The sequence below is a fragment of the Anguilla rostrata genome, chromosome 14 (assembly GCF_018555375.3).
Source record: "Anguilla rostrata isolate EN2019 chromosome 14, ASM1855537v3, whole genome shotgun sequence".
Lineage (NCBI taxonomy): Eukaryota > Metazoa > Chordata > Actinopteri > Anguilliformes > Anguillidae > Anguilla > Anguilla rostrata.
Window position 1 is genome coordinate 34,603,795 of NC_057946.1, and position 24,657 is coordinate 34,628,451.

The window sequence follows — 24,657 nt, forward strand, 5'->3', positions numbered from 1 at the left end:
TGTCTCTACTCGATACCATCCCCTCAATATAAAAACGATAAAAAGACAGTGAAGACAAAAACAAAATCCTGCCTCGGGGTCAGTCAAAGACCCGGTCTCCACTAGGGCCAGTGATTGCTACTGGGTTCCTTCCGTTTTTGTCCCCATGGGCATCATACACTTGATTGCAAAAATTGAATCGAATGGTTTTTTGAATTCACTCGGTTCTCATGTAGTTAGGCAGTTTTGCAGCTCAGTTGGGATTGGGCTTCAAATATACTATTTGAACACACAGGTGTGCTCATATAAAAAGAGGAAAAGAACAGTGCCAGTCACAATTGGCAGTTTAAAAGACAAGATGTATAACTGGGCTTGCTTTAAGGTATTTCTATCGGGATGCATGGAGGAAATGCTGATTGGGTGTTGCCCAAGTCATTCCATTTTTTTCTTTTGCCATAATAGTTACTGTAAAAAATGTTTTTCTTAAATGGACATGAGTTATTAATCCTTGATTACAGATCTCTTGGAAACACCTTATTTAAATGGAGCATGAAAAAGACAAATAGATGTTTTTTCAGCAATTTCCCTGCGCTTTTCTGATGTTATCTGATGCATGCGCCTTTCTGGATCTCAGAACATGGATTTACTTTCTTATTGGCTCCACTGTAATTGGATGGTCTTGAGGTGGTTTTGGTAGTTATTATCAATTTTATTTGTTCAGTTACCTGTTCGCATATCCACTTTCAGTTTTTGGGGAGATTTGGAGGAAAAGTGTTTTCCATGTAGTACCATTTTGTTTTGGACAATTTTTTTAACAAACAAAAAACTCATGGACCCAGTGCACAAAGGTTTTGACGTGTCCTTCTTAAAGATAATTGGAAATACATATCATAATCTATTGAACCAATTAAAATGACCCCATTGGATCTCTCTTATCAATCAATTATTGGCTGGATGCCAAATTGATAAGCAACTCTTTATGGGGCCTTGGCTATAATATGCTGGATTCCTAATTGTAATTCTGCAGGGTATTGATGGAGGCTGATCTAATACACACTCCAGGCTCATAGGGGGCGGTATACACTACTATTTCAAATAAGTACAAATTCAATCCACTGAAGAGGAAAAATACAGGAAGCAACAAGGATATGACGCTAATTACAACATCTCCACAAATGTCACTGGATTTCTAAAGCCCATTTTCTCGTCCATAAAGAATTTTTGTGCGAAACATTACAGGGTTCGCTTTGGCAACTAAGCACAGGTAAGAAGATACACAGTATTGTTTTCGCATTTAAGACCAATTCATTGTCCATCATGTCTTGGCATGTTGATTTAGCAACATAGTAAGCAGTCACATGAATAGCAAGACCAGCTATGATATTTAGCTAGTTAACTGGTCCACAAACAGTAGCATAGTTAACCTGGATCGCATCACTTTAAATTGTCTGTAGATTGCCAACGTTAGCTAATTATATTATTCCGTGCCGCGATTATAACCGGAGCTCGCTAGATTTCCTCTCAGAGAATTGCTTGGTAATTTATACTGTAGTACAGCTGATGCCGTCCAGTTGTTTTTCGATTAATTGTATATTTTCTATCTGTTAGCTTCTACATAATGTAGATAACTGCCAGCTGTTCAGCTGACCAACTAGCTAGCTTCCAAGGCTAAATATGCCGAGGTTATCGTTATTTCTTAAGTGACATTTCAGTTTATGGTTCCATTATGTTATCCTAGATCCTACGATATTATTTACAGCTAGCTTGCTAATAATATACATTTCAAAACGGAATGACACGTACAGAAATGCATGTGGTTGTATTAGCAGAAGTGAAAGCATTGTAATTATGTGCAAAATTAACATGATCTTAGGTTATTTTCGTGTATTTCGTGTTCTTGTTTGCTAGCCGGCCAGCTAAAACTGGTAAAACTTCAAATCCGCCATCCTAGCTGAAATCAATCAAATCTTGCTAATGTTAACTAACGTTACAGTGATTTCACTGTAAAGCGCCCTGCCACGTTTAGCTACAAGTACGAGGAACGTGGTTAATAATATACAAGTCGAAAAACGGGTTGCTCCGCACCTATATTTTCATACAGTCTAATTTTCTAATAGCTTTCAAGCGTGCAATGGTCGATATTTATGCTTCACTGCGAATGGCATTCAAATTCAAATTCACACTCACTTGCGGTACTTGACAACTTACTGCAGTTTTCTTAACATTTATCTGTCTCTATAGTCTTCGAATATTAAAAGATTATTATTATTAATAATAATAATAATAATAATAATAATAATAATAATAATAATAATAGCAACAACAATAGCCTAATAATGCAGGTATGAATTTGATAAAAGTGTGGCTATGTGCGCCACCACAGTTAGATGAAATTTTGAATGATTTAAATGGCTCAGAAATATATTTATCAATACAAATGCTTGCTTTTTCAGTTGCTTCTGGTCTGGGCGAGTTAAACAAAAAGTTCAATTTATTGAAACCGACTGCCTTGAACCATTTGAATAGGGGAACTAGTAGCCCATTCACTGTTTTTTAAACTCTTTCTTTACTCGAGTTAAAATAACGTATTAATTTTACTTTAAAGCTGAGACTGTTCGGTTCGTTTAAGTAAAACTGCATTTAGGTCTTACAGTGTAGCCTACACTGGTTGATTTATTGGCCTCGGAATTATGCATTCTTTTGTCCAGCATGGCAAACTCGGACATTCTTTTCTGTATTTCATCGTCTGGTTAATTCGCTGTTTCTGTCGCATATTGTGTATGAAGCCAGTGGTCTAGAATAAATGGACGAACTCTTTTTTCCCCTCCAGGCTTATATAATTAATTATTTCTTATTGAAACTGAATCCCCGATTACGTCCTTAAATCTGTTATCTTCATTCATATAGCCTAGTTTATTTGGCAGGGACAATGCAAGTAGACATAGTACCACTTCAACTTCAATCTAATGCTACGTGTAAGTTGTTTTTGAAGCATTGTAATAATATTATTGTGAAACAACTCTAATGTATTTGATATGCTATATATGTATTTTCCACTTTATATTATTAGTATCATTACTATTATTTTCTAATTTGTTGGGTTGTCATGTCATTGGCTTCCTTTTTTGTTAATTTTGATATTACATGTAATGATGACTGTTCTTTGTATGAAAATGTGTGGAATGAAAAAACGGACTCTTATTTTTTCTCGCAGTGTTTCCAAGTGAATGTGCTGAGGGCTTCATTTTCAATTAGTCAATTAGTTGACGGGGCGTCGCGCTTGAATCTACGTGCGGGAACGCCGGCGCGGCAGGATGAGTGGCGCCGCGCTGGGCATCGAGATCGTGGTGGTGTTTTTCCTCGCGCTGTTCCTCCTCCATCGCTATGGAGACTTCCGCAAGCAGCAGCGCATGGTACTGTTCGGCACACTGCTGGCCTGGTACCTGTGCTTCCTTATAGTATTCATCCTGCCTCTGGACGTCAGCACGGTCAGTAGCTACAACGCTGGCCTTGCCTCCGTGGCGTCATGATTTCACGTGTCAGGTGTAATAAAATGGGGGTAATGACATCACTGTAAAGTAGAATCCCCACCAATCACGAAGCAGTTGTTGTAAACAACACTGAGAGTGATTGGTAGATGCTTTCTGGCTACTTCCAAGTAATTCCCACAGGAATCCCTGGAAGTATAGCCAGAAAGAATCCATCAGTCACTGTCGCATTTTCTGCTGGTTATTAGCAACGTGCTCCATGATTGGTGGAGCTCCTCCCTGTTTTCTACCAGTAAGGTGATATCACAACCTTCTTATCCCTGTCTTATTACTTTGGCTTATTGTGTCTGTGCATCTCACATTTCACTCCCTCCACCACCGGTCCTCTTAAACAGGGCTTTTTGCTATATCACATTAAAGTCCTCCATGTTTGAGTGCCTAGCATTTACTGTGCCCAGCTTACCATGTCGGGGTGTGGAGGAAGGGGGGAAGGGGGGTGGTAGTTAGCTATGCAGCTGATTTTAGTTTTGAGGTCTCTGTCTCAGTATGCATGCTGTTCAGGTTACTTAATGTGGCTGTGTACTTTAAGTACGCAGAAGAGTTGTCCTGACTCTGTGTAATGCTGATTTAAGGGGTATAAACTGAACTTCCCAATCATTACATTACATTATGGTCTTTCAGTAGATGGTTTCATTCAGAGCGACTTGCAGTATAGTAATGTAATAAATAAAAAATTGTAGTGTAGTAGAGATGTTAGAAAGCTGGGCTTCTAACACAAAGGCTGTGGGTTCGAGTCCAAGGTGGGGCACAAACACTTTTTCCTTGAGTGGGGTATTTATCCTGAATTGCTTTAGTAAAATATCCAACTGTTTAAATGATTTGTATGTAAAAATGCTATCCATGTATGTCGCTCTGGATAAGCGTCTGCTAGATTGGTAAATGTAATCTTAAACGGCCTTTGTTTTATTAATGTCTTTAATTTGTCATTTAAAAAGGAGGTTTCTGTTTATTCAGTTTCTGTTTAACGTAAATGGCAAACAGTTTTTCTGTACACTGTACCAGCATGCTCCTGTTGACTCTGCTGCTGGTGTACAAGGATTAAAAACTGATAATCCAATAAAAAAATAGCTGATGCCTAGTTTTCTGGCCCACACAGCTTTAATGAGCCATAATATTGACTCCTGGTCTCATTTTGGTTTCTTCCCCCTGCTGTTTTTGGTATTTGCAATATAATTCACAGCGTTTTCTCAAACAGATTGCAAGATAATTACCACACTTGACCTTTCTAAATTTCCGTCCTTCTCATTAATGTATGTGGTAATTTTTTTTGATGGTTCACTTTCTGGATTTAAAAGAAGTACTGTATTCCAGTTTTAGTATATGTTTTCATTTGGCTCAGACTGATATATTCTATATTACACTTGGGCCAATCAAAAGCATACACAAAAAACAGCAATAATATCAGAGATTCCCAGAAAGTGAAGTGCCACTTCGGGGTTTTGGTCTGGTTTGCGGGTTGATCTTTTTTTTTTTTTTTCATGTGTTCTTTGTCTGCCTGTTTCAGACTATTTACAACCAGTGCAAAATTGATAATAAAGAGCATGCAGCCATAGGCCTGCCTGCTGTGTCCTCAGCTTTCTCCAACCAGACAACAACAAACTCCACTGTCCAGCCCACTAAAAGGTTAGAGTGCTCTACATCAGTCAAAAGCACTGTTATACATATATGTGTGTGTGTAACGGTTCAGGACTGGGTGTCTAATTTAGAGGTTGCAGGTTTGATTCCCAGATGGGGCATTGCGGTTATTCCCTTAGCTTGATCCGTTTCAGTAAATATGCCGCTGTATAAATGTAGTTGTTAAATATAAGGCGTGTTAGCAGCTCTAAGTAAGAACATTCACTATGCCCAAATCTCTATGAGGATATACATACTGTACATTTATTTATGTGTGTGTGTGTTCAGTGTTCACATCTTTTAAAATCTATATGCATCTTATTGTGTTGTTAATGTTTTAAAAGGATTTTTAACTGATGTGACAAATGCATTCCAGTTTTAAGTATTTTTGAAACCAATTTAAGCTTTGATTCACTCACTGATTGAAAATAACCCCTTAATATATGGCTAGAACACAAATCGCAGTACAGCAGAGTAGTCTGTACTTCCAGCCTGGAACTAATTTATGATTTCAATTCAGCTGCAACCAGTTCTGAACTGAGATACCAGTGATTCTCTCACATTGCCCTAATGCTCCCCATCAGCCCGATGTCTTCCTGTGCAAAAAGGCCACCAAATCTCAACCCCCCTCAGAGCACTAAAACATGCTTCATAGGATCCTGCATGAGAACCGGTCTAAACAGAGTTTCTGAGAGAACAGGGCCATTTTTCTGAAGCCAGGACGTGAGGCCTGGCGCATGTTAATTGATGGCCGATTGCTCACAATCTAATTTTTCAATTCGACGTGCTCTCATTTTTAATGTCAATGATCTCTTTTTCCATTTTCTGACTTCCCTGCATGACATGGCCTTCAGAGTGCCATTAGAGAGAAATGAGTGATCATTAGTTCTGCATTAATTAAAAACCCTTTTTACAAAACATTTCAGACAGTGCAGTTTGTAGTCTTGTTTATCCACAACACAGGGAATGGCTCATTAATTGATAGGAAAATGAAAATATATATATTTTTTTATCTCTGAAAACAGTTGGTTGCACGCTCATTTAGGGTTGGCAACTATTTCATATAAGCTGGGGCTTCCCGTGTTTAATCTATAAAGGTTTGTCCCATTTTCCGTTGTCATGAACATTTTAACTGCTATGGATAAATCATGATGACTGCCGCTGACAGATAAGGCAAGCCACTGAAAGAACAAACTTCCAGCTAGCACTCTTCTGAATAAGCTTCAGAATTTAGTCTGCTGGATGATCATCGCGTGCCACAAACTTAAGTAACCTGATAACCATGTCACCCTCAGTTTTGTTCCTTATTTGAGCAAGAGAATGTTGGCAATTATGTTGTCATTATATCAGTTTAAATTAAGGCTAAAATATATTCCACTTTTTTCTAGTGCTTTTTTTTCTCATGTGGGAAGTTCCTGTAAATGTGTGTGGGCTCTGTTGTTGTTGCAGAGTTTATTTTGCAAAGTCAGCTTATTGCCTGTTTCCTTCATTTTCTTGGTCTATTTGATTTCCTTTTGAAGCGTTCCGAAGGTGTGTTACAAGCCATGGAGCTACATTCCGGATGGGATCATGCCCGTCTTCTGGAGGGTTGTGTACTGGACTTCACAGTGCCTCACATGGTGAGTGTGACTCTTTCACCTCAGAAGACAGACTGCAGCTGTCATAGCCTGATTGTCTCGCCTGGTGAATGTGCAGCAGTTGTGTTGTGTCACCGGATAAAAATTGTACTCAGTTTATACACAAGAAACTGCATACACATTCAGTTTAAGAACAATTCAAAGAACGGTTCACATTTATTCAAAAAGGCCAAGGAAAAGCAATTATGGCAAACGTCTACCCAACTAGGTGCACTTTGCTAGTAAACTACTGGTCAGCTACTTCTGATGAATATGTCCCTGAAGCTCCAAATGTGGGTGGTGATTCCTATTAACTCATCCACTGTCATCTAACAGCACTGTCTGAAAATTGCTGCAACCAATCAGATTGACATGAACCAGCCTCAAAAACCATGACTTTTCATTTATGATGCTTTATAGAGTGTCTGGTGGTGAGCCCATGGGTTTCAGACAGCCACCAGGTCTTAAAGCTGAATAGCTGGTGACCATGAGGTCAGAAATGCAGCTAGGGCTAATTGTTGTGACACAACAGAAACCTGAGAAGTATGAATAATTGGTGGATACTTCCTAGTTTCCTCAAAAACCACCAAATGTCTCATTTTCCATAGCCAGGGAACTTTGACTTTACAAAACCTGAAATGGCTGAAAAGAAAATAAATACAAGTTTTGGAGTGGCCGATTTAAAGCCCTGACTTGAACCCAATAGAGATGCTGTGGCAGGACCTGAAATGAGCAGTTCATGTTTGAAAACCTACCAATCTGTCTGAATTAAAGCAGTTCTGCAAAGAAGAGTGGGCTAACATTCCTCCACAGCGATGCAAAGGACTGATGTACAATTATGGGAAGCATTTGGTTGCAGTTATTGCTGCGAAATGTGGTGCAACCAGTTAATTTGTTTAAGGAAGCGATTACTTTTTCACATGGGTGATGTGGGGGCTTGATTACTTTTTTCATAATATAATTGAAATAATAATAAGCAAAAAGTGTTTTGTGTTTACTCAGGTTCCCTTTGTCTAAGATGTGAAACCATTTACTGTGACAATATGCAATAATAGAGGAAATTGGAAGGTAATGGTGTAGTATACTCTGAGTAATAAATCTTCCAGGTTTGGCACATGCTATAAAAAGGATTCCATCTTGGCAGGCAGGTTAGTAGGGTGTGGCTGGGGAGCAGTGACAGACAGTTTACACATATGTAGTCTGTGTCTGTGAGTAAGGGAAATTGGGTGTGAATGAGTTCTGTACTCTCATGGAAAAGGTATTTGGCAGTAATTTGGTATTTGAACACACCCTACGAAAACAAAAAAAAAATACTCTGTTGGTCACACACTTGTCATATAGGGTTGGCCAAACCTTTTTTCCTGAAACATGGGCTACCCCAACTAATCTGAGTATTCTCATTAGTCGGTGCGGCCCAGGCTTCAACCAAACAGGTCTGTCCTATTTATTGCTGTCATGCACATTTGAACTGCTATTAATGAACTACAGTGATGCACACTGAAAGAGAAAACAAAAAAAAAAACTGCAAGCTTGCATTCTTCTGAATAACATATAAAATTTAATTTGCTGTATGACGGTTGCTTTCTGCAGCTGTGAGAAATTTAATCACCAAGGCACCTTCAGTTGTGAGTTATTTTCTTTATTTTAGCAAGAGAATGTTTGTAACCCTACATGCAGTGATTTCTGCCATTCTCAGACTACCCCTTCATCACTCGTGCATGAATGACTTGAATCACACTTGGCTGTCCCTGTGTATTTTCTGGGTTACTGAAACAATAAGCCCTTCCCTGCTGCACACTGTTGACAAGCGCTGTCAAGACATTTATTTCCTAACACTCTGATGACATTTTAAAACACTGTGAGGATGTTTTCAAACACTGTGAGGACATTTATTCCCAGATTGAAATTCACTTCACTGCATGCTGAGAAGGCAGAAGCTGTCTCTCTAGGGCATAGAATGTAACTCCTCTACAAAATGCTGATACACTTCCTCTGAAGTTCTGTGATGTGTCTGTGAGTTTGAGAGATCAATATCTCTTGACGGGAAATGTCTTTCAGCTCCCTTCACTGCTAATGGCATTTTTTATATCCTAATAAATCAAAGCTGGTTGAAATGTGGTTTTCTTGGCTTTTAAGCCGTCATGTTTAGAAGACATGAATGGCTTCCTGCCCAGCGCTTATGCTTTGTTTTTGTGAACACTGGGTCTGGATAAGAGCACCTACTGGATGCCAGAAATGTAAAGTATGTTACAGATATCTTTGTATGAAGGATACATGCATGTGATCACAACAGCACAACAGTTAACAACATTTAAAAAATGGAAATGAACATTTAAATTTAATTGTATTTTTCACTGGATTTACATCTGTTTTGCAAGATGACAAGACATTTTGTGCTGGTACTACTACTGTTTTTTTAACTTCCTGGGTCTGTTGAACCATGCTTAGTCTAGTTATTTGAGATGAATCTTGTATTTTAGTAAGGGTTTTTGTAAATGAAGGCTTGGTTATTTGAAATGAATCTTGTATTTTAGTAAGGGTTTTTGTAAATGAAGGCCTGGCTATTTGAGATGAATCTTGTATTTTTAGTAAGGGTTTTTGTAAATGAAGGCCTGGTTATTTGAGATGAATGCTGTATTTTAGCGAGGGTGTTTGTAAATGAAGGCCAGGTTATTTGAGATGAATGCTGTATTTTAGCGAGGGTGTTTGTAAATGAAGGCCAGGTTATTTGAGATGAATGCTGTATTTTAGCGAGGGTGTTTGTAAATGAAGGCCAGGTTATTTGAGATGAATGCTGTATTTTAGCGAGGGTGTTTGTAAATGAAGGCCAGGTTATTTGAGATGAATGCTGTATTTTAGCGAGGGTGTTTGTAAATGAAGGCCAGGTTATTTGAGATGATGCGTATTTTAGCAGTGTCCTTTAAATGAAGCCATTATTTAATGAATGCTATTTTCATGGTTTTGTATGCAAGGCAGCATTTGTGCTGGTATTACTGTTTTTAACATCGGCGGTTTTGAATGACTGCTAGTTATTGTCGAGATGAATCTGTATTTTAGAGGTTTTGTAAATGAAGGCCGGTTATTTGAGATGAATCTGTATTTTAGCAGGGTTTTGTAAATGAAGGCCTGGTATTTGAGAGAATGCTGTATTTTAGTAGGGTTTTGTAAATGAAGGCCGGTTATTTGAGATGAATGCTGTATTTTAGCGAGGGTGTTTGTAAATGAAGGCCAGGTTATTTGAGATGAATGCTGTATTTTAGCGAGGGTGTTTGTAAATGAAGGCCAGGTTATTTGAGATGAATGCTGTATTTTAGCGAGGGTGTTTGTAAATGAAGGCCTGGTTATTTGAGATGAATGCTGTATTTTAGCGACGGTGTTTGTAAATGAAGGCCAGGTTATTTGAGATGAATGCTGTATTTTAGCGAGGGTGTTTGTAAATCGATGGCTGGTCATTTGAGACGCACGTTGCTCTGGCTCCGCCCAGGCTGCTGCTCCCTTTCATGCAGTCGTACGCTCGCTCCGGCGGTTTCTCCATCGCCGGGAAGACCAAGACGGCGCTCATCGAGAACGCCATCTACTACGGGACCTACCTGCTCATCTTCGGCTCGCTGCTCATCTACGTGGCCATTCACCCGCAGTGGCGCCTGTCCTGGTGAGAGCTCCGCCCCTCCGCTGCATCCTCCTCTCCACCGCTCTGTCTTACCCGATTCTCTGTCCCTCGTCTTTCTCTCCTATTCTTATTTCTTAATTCTTGGCCATGCTCTGGCACCCACTCCCTCCGCTGCATCCTCCTCTCCACCGCTCTGTCTTATCCAATTCTCTATTCCTCGTCTTTCTCTCCTATTCTTATTTTCTTGGCCATGCTCTGGCACTGCCACCCCCCTCCCCCCCCACCGAAATCCAGTTTTTTACTTATAATAAGTAGTCCAATACAGCCCTTGTCTGGTTCAGTCCAGACTATGTGGTAATTGACCTCGGTTCACTGTGGCCCCTGCAGGTACGAGCTGCAGACGATAGGGATCACGGCGGCCAACACCTGGGGCCTGTTCCTGCTGGTGCTGTTGCTAGGCTACGGCCTGGTGGAGATCCCGCGGTCCTACTGGAACAGCGCGCGCCGCGGTCACCTGCTTATGAAGACCTACTTCAAAGCGGCCAAGCTGATGACAGAGAAGGCCGACGCCGAGGAGAACCTGGAGGACATAATGGAGGTGACAAAATGGCCACCGGGAACGTTCAGGATGTTCTTCCCAATATGAGCAAAAACCGAAAAAACTGTTCTTCGTATGTAAATTTGTGAATATAAACTGCATATATGCAGACAGCATTGACCCCTGGACCGTTGTCACATATTGTTGCTTTTGTTAAGCTTGAAATCACTGTCAAAGGTAAAAGAAGTTATTAAGAATTAAAAACAGGGAGATGTCTTCATGTGATTTCAGAAACAAATTACATGCACCTGTTTCTGACTGAGGCTCCTTCCAGAAACAGGTGTATGTCATATAAATTCCTTGAAGAGCAGTATCTTAAAGGATAGCCAACGTGGATTTTGTAGTATGAGGTTCTGCTTAACAAACCTGGACTAGGTGGAAGCCTCAACACTGTTTTGGCTCAAACCAGGGGAGGTTACTCTCCTCATTGTGTATTCTATGTGTTCTTACTCCCTGTCTCTCTGACTGTGAACAGGAGGTGAGGAAAATTAGTGAGGCCATTAAGTACAACCACCCCCTGAGGAAGTACATCGACACCATTCTGCGAAAGGTAAGCCGAGAAATGAAGGGCACTTCACACGAAGCACTGAATGCGGAATGAGGTGCGGCCTCTGTGGCCCCGCAGCGCTGGGTTTCCAGTCCCCCTGAATCCCTCCTGTCCATGTGTAGTCTCCTCTTTGGAGTGACTAGAAAGGCAAGCGCAGTTTGTGAGATTGGTTTCCCTGCAGTCTGATTGGTTCTTGCAAGTTTTAGCCAACGCTGTGTCATTGGTTAGTTTGTTAGTTGGCATAAATCGCTGCCCCCATTTGGAACCCCAGCTGCACAAGACTGTGAATCTTTTGATCTCAGATCAGTATCAAATTTAGTCAGGCTCATAGTACTCTAAGATGCCTGGCACATGACTAGGCTCGTTCTGACCTTGAAGAACAGTATTGCATCCATGTCCCTCACAGTACACCGTTTCTGTCAACCCTAATATCAAAATTGGATTGAAGATGTAATTGTATGATAAGGTTATTGCAGTGGATCCTGACTCTTTTTGCACTGCCCCGCCTCAGTGTCCCATCGAGTACCAAGAGAAGATGGGGAGGAACATGGATGACTACGAGGACTTTGACGACAAGCAGAACACCTACCCCAGTGAGAAGAGCCTGGTGAAGCTCCATAAGCAGGTACCACAGGGGAAGAGTTTTCACTGAAGACCTCGTGCATTCGCAGAGTCCGTCACATTTATTTATCACGCTGCCAATTTAATGTGAGACTCGAAAAGAAGGGGCCAGTGTAGCCTGTAATTGGCTAAATGAATAAATGCTGTTACCCTAATGTAATTTGATTGGCTGCGCGTGATCATGTGATGCGGCGGCCCTGTCGGTCAGGTGATCTACGCGGTGCAGCGGCACAACCGGACGCGGGTGCAGTGGCAGATCCTGCTGGAGCAGGCCTTTCACCTGGAGGACGTGGCCAAAAACGAGACCAGCTCCTCCCGGCAGTTTGTCCACAGCTTCGCGCCGGCCGAGCCCCCCGGCTGGTTCGCCCGCTACATCTACACCTCCACAGTGGGTGAGTGGAGCACCAGGGCAGAGGAGGAGGGCACACCGCTCCGCCCGAAACACGCTGGTGGCTTTGTCCAAACCGCGAATACAGATAATGTATTGTTAAGATATTAACAGGAAAAACGGGTTATACCAACAAAAAAATGCTAGAATCATTTCCGTTGTTCATCTCACCAAATTACTGATTGACAGAGGACAAGTGATCACGTGTTTTTGAAACTGCAGACAATAAGTAACCAAAACCATGAGTTCTGGAGCTTTGTCATCTGCAGTATTTTTCTTGGAGCGCTATCTTATAAAGCAGAGCCACACTCAGGGTGTTTGTATTCTCGTTAAAATACCATTTTATATATTTGGGGGTGGTTTTCCTTACAGGTGAAATTTGTATCCAGATTAATCGTGGGCTCTGTCTGATTACTCAGTTGTTTTCTGTAGCATTAACAGATCCTTGGAGCTTAACCCATTAATGCCCAGATTTTTCCCAGAGATTTCTTACATAAGCATCCATAGTCATCCAAAAAATATTCACACATGGAAAAAGAGGGGTAGAGACTTTGGCAACTTTAGTTGCCCGTGGGCTTAAGTGGGTTAACACTAACTGGCTTTCCTCCAAGAGGAAAGAAAAATACTTTTTCGTCGTGCGTTTATGTACGTTTTTGTCTATTTTTCTGTTGTTGATTATTAAATATGACTTTAGTGCCATTTTAAGTAGACTCTGTGTGGGGATTATTAATAGTTATTAATGGGTGCTGTGTATCTCCAGTCGCAAGGCTGCCTGAACACTCCAAACTCTCTTTCACTGTCCTAATGCAAATGGTGGAGACTTCCTGTGATAAGGTAGTTTTGTTCTGCCTTAAGATAAGGTAGTTTAAAAGCAGGCATGCTGACTCTGCAAAGTAGACATGGTGTGAGGCATGGTACAGTGAAAAAGATAAACTACTGTGAAAACAACTTTTTTAAACTTTCGCTCTGAACAGTGTGTGTGTGTGTGTGCGCATGCTTCTATGTATGATATAGTCTCTCTGTCTGTGCCTAGCTGTGTCATACTGGTGTAAATGCTTTGTTCCTGTATCTCTGTGTTTCAGCTGTAACATGCAGGTGTAAATGGTATGTTCCTGTATTTCTGTCTCAGGTGTTACATACAGGTGTAAATGGCATTTTCCTGTATCTCTGTCCTCTCTCAGAATGGTACTGGGAGTGCCTCCTGAGGCAGTGGTTCTACCGCGTCCTGGCAGTGGTTCTGTCCCTGTTCTCCGTGGCGGTGGTGTGGTCCGAGTGCACCTTCTTCAGCACGCGGCCCGTCCTCTCCCTCTTTGCCGTCTTCATTCAGCTGGCAGAGCGCGATTACAACTACCTGTACATAGAGGTGAGGGACACCCGCCAGTGCCCTGTTTCCAACAGTGTTATCTATAGCAACAGTATCAAAGGTCATATATGCAGATGTGTGGTGTAGTGTTCTGGCACAAAATGGCTGCCGTGCATGAAAAGGTGCTATATAAATGCTGTTTATCATTATTAATATTATTATAATTAGTAATTATAATAATAATAACTTTTGAACTTCCTTATTATTATTATTATTATCTTCTGAACTTCCTTATCAATAATAATAATGTATTTTTTATTGTGATGATGATTTATTAGTAACGTAATACACTTGTTATGGTGAAGGTGATATTTTTTTTGTTATTATTATTATGAATGGACATTGCCTTGTGGCTTGAAAGAGAATCTTCCACATCCATACGCCCCTCATGTGATTTGACAGTCCCATTCTTTCCCTGATGATATTTAATCTCCTCCTCCTAGATGGCATGCTTCATCACCATCTTCTTCCTCTGCACATGCGTGTACTCCACCGTGTTCCGCATCCGAGTCTTCAACTACTACTACTTCGCCTCTCACCACCAGACTGATGCCTACAGCCTCCAGTTCAGCGGCATGTATGTCACTCAGAGGAGTATTTACTAGTCAGGCCCATTTTATTGGCTAGTGGCTCAAAGGGGGGTGGGGCCTGACATTGGTTGAAATTAGTCATCAATGGACAGGCAATCAGAGCTTCTTGGTCTGTATGAATGAACCCCTCTGGTTCAGATCAGTTGGGTGTTGTCTGTAGTAGCACAGATTTCATAGATTAACCCAAATGGTCAGCTTCCGTGTTCTGGTTGGTAACTGGAGTTTTCAGTGCTTCTGAATATCCCCTGGAATCTTATCATACTTGGTCACACCCCGTAATGAATGTTTTTAACTTGAAGTATTTCAGCACAAACAGAAGGTGTGCTGAAAAGGTGTCTTCCCAACAGAAAGGGAGGTTTCAGTATCTGGTGGGCCTCTCTGATCTGTTTTAGTAGCTCCTGTTTTAGACGTCCCCTGTGTGGTTCCCCGCAGGCTGTTCTGCCGTCTGACTCCGCCTCTGTGTCTGAACTTCCTGGGTCTGATCCACATGGACTCGGCCATCTCGCACCAGCAGAAGGAGCAGACCGCCTACACCTCGGTGAGTCTGCGGAGGGGTCTCATGCCACTCATGCTACATGCATCTCCATTCCAGGACTTATTGTACTTAATGTATTATCGTCCTAATGTTGTAGCCTGTACTGCCCACTAGTTTGACTTAGCGTAGGTTAGGTCAGAATAATATTCGTTGTGGGAACTGGACTTTGTGCTCTTGGCTATGAATAACTGAACAACAATAACAAAATGAATATTGTACCTTATCGAATCTGTGTTTTGTAGTTGTTCCAATGACCTTGATATGCACTTCTGTTTGTCGCTTTGGATAAAAGCGCCTGCTAAATAAATGTAATGTAATGTAATGGGTCCTGCTTGGATAAATAAAAAAAAAGACCAAACTTACAATGATACTCAGTCTGACCATGCCACAGCACTTTTATGCTTCTATTAACGAACCGTTTTGCCGGCCCCTTTCAGATCATGGGTTCCATGAGGGTTCTGTCCTTCATAGCTAACGGATTCTACATCTACTATCCCATGCTTATTGTTCTGCTCTGCATCGCCACTTACTTCAGGTGAGTCTGATACATCGCTGCTGCCTCAGTTTGGTAAATCAGCAACTTTGATTATGTTCTTTTAGAGGCTAGGAAGGTTTTTGTGTGTTCCGTTCAGCATTATTAGTTTGAGAGATGGAAGCAAGCAAGTTGGGTTTAGGAATATGTAGTCTTTTAGTATTAGAAACGACAGCTCCAGCATTATCATAGGGTGTCTGTAAACGTTAAGTATGGTCGCTGTAAATGGAATGCCGGTAGAGCGTCTCTAAATGCTTAATATGTAATGTAATGTGTCTCACGTCGAGTGACGTTCCTTAATATAATGAGGTAATTCATATCATTAATATTGTGTTATATAGAGAGAGCCATTCCACCAGTTTTCAGACAGTTGCATTGTTCCCGTTTATGCTGGGGTTTTCCGGCATTAAAGTGAGTTGAAACAGGGCACATATAGTGGTTCCATTCTATGTTAAGGAACTTGTCTTGTAATTCAGACATTGCAGGTTCAATTCCCAGGGGGTGGGGGGGTGGGGGGGTTGCTGTCATTGTACCCTTGAGAAAATTACTGAATCAGCATTGCTACAGTAAATACCCAGCTGTTTTATTAAAAAAATAACTGAAATTAAACATAAGCGTTGATATGCTAAATGCCAGTAATGTAATTTAAAACCAAAAAGGCTGATATACAGTACAGTATCAAACATGGAGGCAGACTGAAGCACGTTTGTCTCTGTCCCCACAGCCTGGGCACACGCTGTCTCAACCTCCTGGGCTTCCAGCAGTTTATGGGAGACAACAACATGACCTCTGATCTCATGGACGAGGGCAAGGAGCTCATCCGGCGAGGTCTGTCCCATTTCTCCCATTCCCCTCGCACACAGTATTCGCTGAGAGAGAAATCATCTGGATGCCATGATCTCATTTGGCTTCCAGATGAGTGACTGTTTTCCTGCAGCTTGTATTTACCATCTGATGACAAAGCTTTTTGTTGTCATTGATTTAGCTTAAATGCCCATTGATGTCAGAGTGCTTCCAGGAGGTGCTTTTTGGTTGGATTTAGGTAGATACTTATACAGAATGTAGGTGTTTCAGAAGAGAAGTAGTATATGCTTGTTTTTGACGCAGAGAGAAGAAAACGCCAGAGAGTGGAAGATGGAGATAACCGACGAAGAGTAAGTGCCTCTTTTCACCCATCCAGTCTATGTATGTGTTTATCTATCATTTCTGTGCTGAGAGGGCACTTGGACTTACAGATGGAGATATCGCACACAGCTGGAGGCTTGTCCATCTGAGGCATTGAGTTGCAGAAGCAGGTGGTTCAGAATTTCTTTTTTTTGTGCCTCAGGAATGGAAAGAGCGCTATGGAAACCAGCGGGACGACTACTCCGCCAGAAACAAGAACGCCCCTGCCGAGCTGAAAGAGACCAACTACTCCGACACGGTCAACGCCAACTCTAACCGACGTGAGTGCACCTATCTACGATCACCCCGAGCTCACGTTAATGAGACCAAGCTGCAAATTGTCAGTGTTTTTGTGATGTCCATTCTCATCCACTTGTACTGTGAGTGTTTCTTAACTCAAAAACTTAAAGTTTATTCAAAGCCACATATGACTAAGCATGTTATATTGGTTAAGTGGTGAAAAAAGATGCAGTTTTTGTTATTCCGGAGAATCCCATGAAACGCATTTCCATGAAATGGTGCCCCCTTCCCCCTGTGTGCGTTTGACAGAAGCGAAGTACTCTCGGTCTAGTGGCCGTCCGGAGAGAGACCAGATTGAGTTGCTGCAGGATGCCGAGCCGCTGGACTTCAATGCAGAGGCGGCCTCCGATGACATGGAGCTGGAGACGGGGAGGTAGAACAGGCCTCTTCCTGATGACTCATTTCCACTCTCTCCTCTCGCTGTATGTGGTGCAGGTCAAATGCATGCACATTACCAGAAGTGGGCTCCCCCTAGTGGTGCATTACATCTGTGTGTGAGAACTTCTGAGAGACAGTGCAGCACTTCGTGAAAGGCTGCCCGCAACTTGTGTCGTACTTATTGTGACCGAGTAAACCAGCTTTTGGTGTCTTCCTGTTGCTCCAGTTTATTTGGTTAGGTTATTCTGCCCCGACAGCTCCTGTACCATATTGTATTTTTGTTATTTTTCCTTGCTGCAAGTTTTTTTTTTTTTGACAGGCTTTCCCCTGGGGGATTAACTAAGTATCTGTCAGTCTGTCTATGTATTTATCATCTTATGTGTCTGTCCATCTGTCTGCCTGTCTGTGTCTATAACGTTTCCAGATTAACCTGGAAATACAGGGAACCTCATTGTAATGCAATAATTTGGGTCCATGAATTGCCATCGTGTTAAGTATGGTCGCGTTATAATGGAGTCATTAATAATTGCTGCATCCAGTGCTGAAACCAGCACAAAAATATGCTCAGTAAATGGATCATTTTAAATATATAAATATCTTACCCCTCTGTCTGTCCCGCCTTGCAGGCACACGGGGGGCCGGTACCTGTCCATGTCCTCGTCCCGCAACCGAATCTTTGATGACGTGTGACCCCGACTGAGGGCAGGAGGGAGAAGGGCGGGCTCTCTCTCTCACTCCCCCCCCTTCCTCCACCACACAGGGAAGACGGTGTCCAGAGAACTGGCCCTCTCTCCCAGGAAAGTAGCAGTGCACTCCCCCACACACCCAATGGCATTTTTATCTCTCTCAAAATCTTGCATATCCCAACGTTGAATTGGTGCGGTTCTCTCATGTTCCAAATATTGGAACACGTTCCTGCAGCCTGGTTTTCGTTCACTAAACCAATTCCTTTCTGACTGCTACCACTTAAGTCTCAAGTATTTGGTCAAATTTGCTGAGGAACGGACTTGCTCCACAATGGACAAGCCCTGTCGTTTTTAGGTTAAAACTTTTTTTCACTGGTTAATTGTATAATTTGCAAAAATTTCCATGGAATGACATTGCGGTTTTTACATATTTAAATTAAATTCCAGTGAATTAAAAAGTTCCCTTGTCTTGCCATCTTGGTTTTGGGATAGAGTTTGTGTGAAGCTACTGCCTTTCCACATACAGCACTAAAAAACATTCAGCCAACTTCTCTTCAAAAATACATTTTGAGAAAATGAAGCCATGCTTACTTAAAATATTAAAGAAAGTCTTGGAAAAGTTGCTGGTTCACAGGTGCCGATCCCCAGACCGCATCAGGGCTATAAGCACCTTCCAGCACATTCTGTTAGCTGAGAAGTAAGAGGTAGCTAACAGTCTATCTTCCGCTTCGTAGGGTTATGGCTTACAAGTTTAGGAAGGGCTCATTGGGCAAATGTATGTGCTATATGGAGGCATTTCTTAATAATTATAAATGCTTGACCTGCATTGCTGATGTTGATGGTGACTGTTTATTTGAGTGGTGCACAGTTGTCAGCACTATGACAGCAACAGGAAATGCATTCTAGTCTGGATTATAGCTAATCTATCCCGCAGATTTGTCCATTTTCAGTTTTAGTTTTCAGTTTTTTTTAACAGTCTAGATCCAATTAAATTTCCTGGTTATTTTTTAAGAAAAAAAAACGATGGGGCTTATTCATGTATGGCTAAAAACCTTCTGTTGTATCTCTGAATGTCAGAAATCTATCGGAGGGAATGAAGTTGATTTAATGAAGTTATTCTTTTTTTCCATACCTGTGTAAATAGGTTTCATTATTAATAGAAGTTGCACAAATTAACCTTTGTGATTGGTCCACCCCATTCTAATTTTTATTGGGTGAATTTGCTCAGAGTCATTTACATAAGGCCAATCGAAAAGCTTCAATCTGTTTATTTCTGTCCTGCTACAATGTCGTTTTTGTCTCCTCTTCTTGTTAATTCAACTCTCTGAAATTGTATTTATATGTGAATTGTACATACTTGTGTAAATGTAGTTGCAATATGGGGCAAGCTTGTTACAATGGTGTGGTTTGTAAATACTGACATTTCTATATAACTAGATACAGTAGCTTGCATTTGTCAAATATTGGCATACATACATTATTATTATTATTATTATTATTAACACTATTATTAACACTATTATTATTTTTAATTTCTTTAAAAAAAAATTTAATTTAATTTAATTTAATTTAATTTAATCCCCCCCCCAGTACATGCAGCCTGTTTGGCTTGGATATTACATGGTAAAGCGGCTGTTTTCTGGTGCATGAAGCAACCACACAGCTCACTGGAATTATTTTTTTTTCCAATCCTTGTTGGATTAGATCATTTTGCAAAAACACATTGTTTTTGGGAACGTGCAACTCTCTTGCAGGGTATCTTTGGTGCTCTAAAATCTTAAGGCAGCAGACTAAGTTGCTGCTGTGTCAAACGAAACAACCCTTTCAGTGACTGATTTAGTTTGTCACATTTTGATGATGTCAGTGTGTACTCACTGGTTAGTGAGGGGCAGGGACCGAGGGGATGATAGGGCAGACCGGCTTTAACGTTGGAGAGCACTTCAGAATTGTAATTTGGAGACGTTCCCTAAGAGTAAAGCAGTCATTCGCAGACTTATTTGCTGTTTGATGTTTAGTCGGCAGCCATTGTAGTACTCTCATGATTTTGAATGCGGCCTCTGCTGCTTGAGCGGCTCAGTCGCAGGAGGTTTCTTCACTGGTTGCTAAAGCTATTCAAAGTGAGCTGTAATGCTAATTTCCGTCTGCTAGGCTACATGTGTGCAAGGCAAGGACACCTACTGATAACAAAAATGAGTTTTCACAACCGTAGCTTGATACGATCAATGATTAACATTGACTTTATTGGCGATTAGCGTCCGTCAACTGTTTGTTTAACAAGCTGGGACATCTGTAGCGAAAACTGGTTTTCCTACCAGCCATCTGCTTTGTAACCGGAGATGGCTGTGGATCTTCTTAATGGCAGCACCACCGGGACCTCCTACATCATCTGTCCGTCTGCCCATTTTTACAAAGAAAGTATGACTCTTAACTGAAGGTTGCATGGGAATGACCTCCAATCTATGCACACACCTAGCTACAGATGTTTCCTGGCTGTAGAATTGTACAAATGTTTGCATGCTATCTCCATGCACTGAAATGCACTGAAGGCGCTTGCTGTCGAAAATTTGAAGAATCCCTGTAGTGGAAACGGTTCAGCGATATTTAATGTACAATTTAAATTTGTGTGCAAACAACAATATATACTATTCTGTGTATAGTACAGTAAGGTGTTACAACAAAAACATGAATTTCATGGGTCAGGTTGTTTGAAGAATGCATTTTTTGTGTTTATTGGAAATGAAATGTCTGCTGTTGGCCTTATAATGCTGAAACACTTGAATAAATTAATATAGAGGCATATATCCACTATTTGTAAGTATGGGTGAAGTTTTTTTCGATGGAATCTTTAATTACCATTTAGCAGCTTTGAGACAGTTACATTTACCGGCATTTCCCCAGACAGGTTGTTAATGGAAGTACATATGAGCATGCAAAAGTGTTTGGAACAAATTTCATGCAAATTCTACTCATGCATGCTGATGCAGACTCATGCACTTTTCAGTATGCCAGGCCAGTATGTTATTTTTGTGGAACCTGCACAGTGACGGACAGCGTCCTCATAAAAACTTCTTTCTTGTTTTGTTTTGTTTTATAAAATGCACATGTATAATAAGACTACAAAAGTGATGGCATGCATCATAGGTGACTTCAGATAGCCCATGAGAAGACTTATGAGTGAGAAAACTGTACTCGCTGAGTCTGTAGAGTAGAAGTATAGTTGGTTGCTCATCAGTGCCCAGGAAGAGTGCGTTTTACTGAAATGGTGCAGCTCAAGTTGGACCTACATAACAGGTCTACAGTAAATACCTATGTGCTGAAATTGCCAAGGCACTGCCTTGATTTTATATCAGTGACTGTTTGTACGGTTTGAAAGCCAGTTTGATCTAGCCATAGAATGTTATCTGCTCGTTTAAAAGCTTGTCAGTTGTGTTAACCGGTGGTCCATATTGTTATTGAACGGGCCTTAACTGAAGGAGTGTGATGGAAGATTTAGCATTAAACAATAAAGCTGCCACGAGACAATCACTTTACTGTTAATTTTGTGGAAGCACATTTGCCATGGATTAAAATTGGCACAATCATGAGGCTGCATGGGGAACCATAGCCATCAGTGGTACAGTATTATAGACTGCCCTTTAAAAAAATGCATTCCACTTAAAACTGTCTCGTGAAATACTAGCTCTGACTTGAGCCTTGAAAATCTTTCTTCTTTCTGCGTGGAAGTTATGCTTTTGTGTGTCTTGTCACTTTAGCCACATTGATCAGTAACTATATTATATTTGACTAAAAAACAAATTTTTCTTCTCATGAAAGGTTATTTCTAGCTACTGTAAGAAATGATTACTTTATTAAATAAGAATAATTGGAATTATAGCTTTTTTTCAACAAAAAACAATTTAACTTGTAGCTTAAAACTGGCATACCCATGGATGTATAAGAAGTACATTAGAACTGGTGGAGTCGCATGCAATGGCTGCTGCATTAGATTTTTATTTTTTATTTTTATTCCTTAAGCACTCCTGTTGTGAAATTAATATAATTTCATATGATGTTGTAATTTGCAATATTTACATGCTACATAGTTTGATCACCGTATTGTATTTGTTTAAATTTTAAATGAGAATTCCTTGTGATCCAGAAGACTAAAGTGCATGGGATTTCCTCATTTATAATCTTAAGAGAATACAAATCTTATTTTAGAATCTACATTTTTAGAAAACAATAAATTGTTTTATGTATACTGTGTTCTTAGCTCTGTGTCCGTTTGTCTGCCAAATGAACATGATATTATGGTCATTGAATGGAGTAGAATGGTTAACACAATGATAGTTAATTACGCAGCAATGTTGTTGAGAAAGAGATGATGCATAAAACAGTGGGCACTGGGACAATTTTGCTAATAATTATCTATAAAGAATTGATTTATGGAAGAATAATGTATGACTAACCTCACTTTAATACGATGTATGGCTGTTTGTCAATACTTGCACCTGTTCCAAGTGGATTTATACTGCTAATTATTTAAATTGTGCTATTATGCATTGTAATATCACTATTTTTCCATACCTTATCTGCTGAAAGCTGGTAACACTGGTAGTAAGAGTCTTATTTATTATGAAACTTAGCGCCTGTGTACCGTGGTAGATCTTGAAAATAATGATTAATACTATAGAATGGCTTTAGGAGCAGCCATTTTGTTGGCCTGTGCAGGGGTTCACATCCAGTTTCTTCTTTTGATTTGTGATGCGTCAGTTTGTGCCGTCCCTTCAGTGTCTCTAATCATGACATTTGTAGATAGACTGGCCATCAGAATTTGAAGCCTTTCCTGAGCTTAGCGTAGGTGGAGCATCTTGGAGAGCTAGGATAAGAGAATAGTGCCACAGGTCACCATAGTTACAGTGTGGTCTGATGCAGAAGGTGCTTAGGCTATGAGTCATCCATTACAATCAGCTGGCTTGTGTCCTATTGAGAATTTTTGAAACAAAATTGCAACCAAGATACCTGAGATATAGGACCCCAGGGACCCACTGGGGAACTATTGCACAAAAAACAAATCCTTATTCAGGCTGGAAGGGGTGTGATGGTTTCCATCATTATATTGAAGGGGATGTGCAAGGCATAAATATTTCTCTTATTCATGTATTTATGTAAATTTATGACTGGTTTTTGCATACTCAAGCATTTTATCTGTACAGCGAGTGATTCTTCTGCACTGAAAATGCACTGGGTATGTCTGTCTTCAGACTCATTCTGTAAGTCTTTTTTCTTTTTACAGAATATTCAAAAACACACTGTGTCAGTCTGTGCCGGTCATTTGCCCGGGAATGCCACAAAGTTGTTTGCACGGCTCTTCCTGGCACAAACTCCCGAGAAATCAAATTAACCATCCTCCCATGGCAACATTGAAAGAACGGATGATGTATTGATTTAACCGACATTGGCAGGGAAATACATATGTAGCCTTCACACTTCAATACCAAGGCTCTTTAGTGTATACCACATTGCAAAGAGGTGAATTTGAACACAGTGCTCAAAATCTCGGAAGTAGAATGTAATTGTTTTACTATGCAGCACTCCATGTAAATAGACCATTTATTTTTTTCCCCCTCCCCCATGTATTGGCAGTGATTCAGAAGCGTTCTGTCATTTGATATGAACTATTTTCATCCCATTTGGGTTGACCATAGCACAGGTAACAAATAGCGTAGTCTAGAGCGATACACATTGTAAATATTTAATTGCAGCTATATTGACTCTGTCCACCGCCGAATGAATAAGTCATTTTGACACGGGTGTGCAAAAAATTGTAATCTGATGCCTGTTTGTGATTACCTTGTTACAGAAAATGAGGCCAACCTTGTATCTGCTTTTTTCTTTATTTTCTACTTTATATGAAATTGTGGGATTTTAAATGTTCATTTCTTGTCATTTAGAATTGAAACTGTAACTGGGAATATGCTGTACTGAAGGACATTAATGTTTAAGAATCCTGAGTGATAGATTGCCATGACTTCCTTTTTTTAATTGTGCACCTGTATTTCCTTGGTAGACACATGTTCTGAGTCTGAAATTTGATCATTTATTGGTTATGATCTACACGGTGTTCTTTGGAATTAAAGAAAAAAACATATAGCAATGTTGTGATGTATATCAAAATAAAATGTTTATGTGAAGGCCTCCCTAGTTTCATTTGACCAGAGACAAAAAAACAGATGAAACTGAATTAATGAGATATTTAGTAGGCCTACTCTACATAAATATAAAACTTTAAGAGGGGAAAAAAACAGAATACTTGAATCATAGGGTCTCTTTCTGTAAAATATTCCAGAATGCTGGATCTTGAATTATGATGTCACAATAGTGCACAAATCTAATTCACAAACTGCCAGTTCATGTTCAGTACTAATAATGCAATGTCAGGCCTTTTTGCTATCCCCCACTGAACTGTTGCCATCCCCTCTTGCTCTTACCTGGTATTTCTGTTATCCCCCCACTTCCATCTGGCCCCTTTGCGTTTTGCTTCCCATCTCATTGTCTCATTCACATCCCTGATTAAATGGCATGGAATAATTTCAGTCTATGTTTGAT

General features: G+C 40.5%; 1 protein-coding gene across 1 annotated transcript; it reads left to right on the top strand.

Annotated features, from left to right (window-relative positions):
* Positions 1 to 1,091: 1,091 nt before the first annotated feature.
* Positions 1,092 to 24,639, top strand: lmbrd2b (LMBR1 domain containing 2b). The gene is made up of 18 exons (XM_064307001.1): positions 1,092 to 1,243; positions 3,194 to 3,467; positions 5,032 to 5,150; positions 6,662 to 6,760; positions 10,242 to 10,409; positions 10,755 to 10,965; positions 11,441 to 11,515; positions 12,024 to 12,137; positions 12,342 to 12,525; positions 13,703 to 13,884; positions 14,328 to 14,461; positions 14,907 to 15,012; positions 15,447 to 15,544; positions 16,266 to 16,369; positions 16,649 to 16,695; positions 16,869 to 16,986; positions 17,255 to 17,378; positions 18,010 to 24,639. Exons 2-18 carry the CDS (start codon positions 3,294 to 3,296, stop codon positions 18,071 to 18,073), a joined length of 2,121 nt encoding a protein of 706 aa, XP_064163071.1. The 5' UTR covers positions 1,092 to 1,243; positions 3,194 to 3,293; the 3' UTR covers positions 18,074 to 24,639.
* Positions 24,640 to 24,657: the final 18 nt, after the last annotated feature.

Coding starts and splice junctions, on each gene's coding strand:
- lmbrd2b (XM_064307001.1), top strand. CDS start 3,294: ATGAGTGGCGCCGCGCTGGGCATCGAGATCGTGGTGGTGTTTTTCCTC. Junction 10,966..11,440: donor ACCTGGAGGACATAATGGAG/GTGACAAAATGG, acceptor GACTGTGAACAG/GAGGTGAGGAAAATTAGTGA. Junction 16,696..16,868: donor ATGGAGATAACCGACGAAGA/GTAAGTGCCTCT, acceptor TTTGTGCCTCAG/GAATGGAAAGAGCGCTATGG.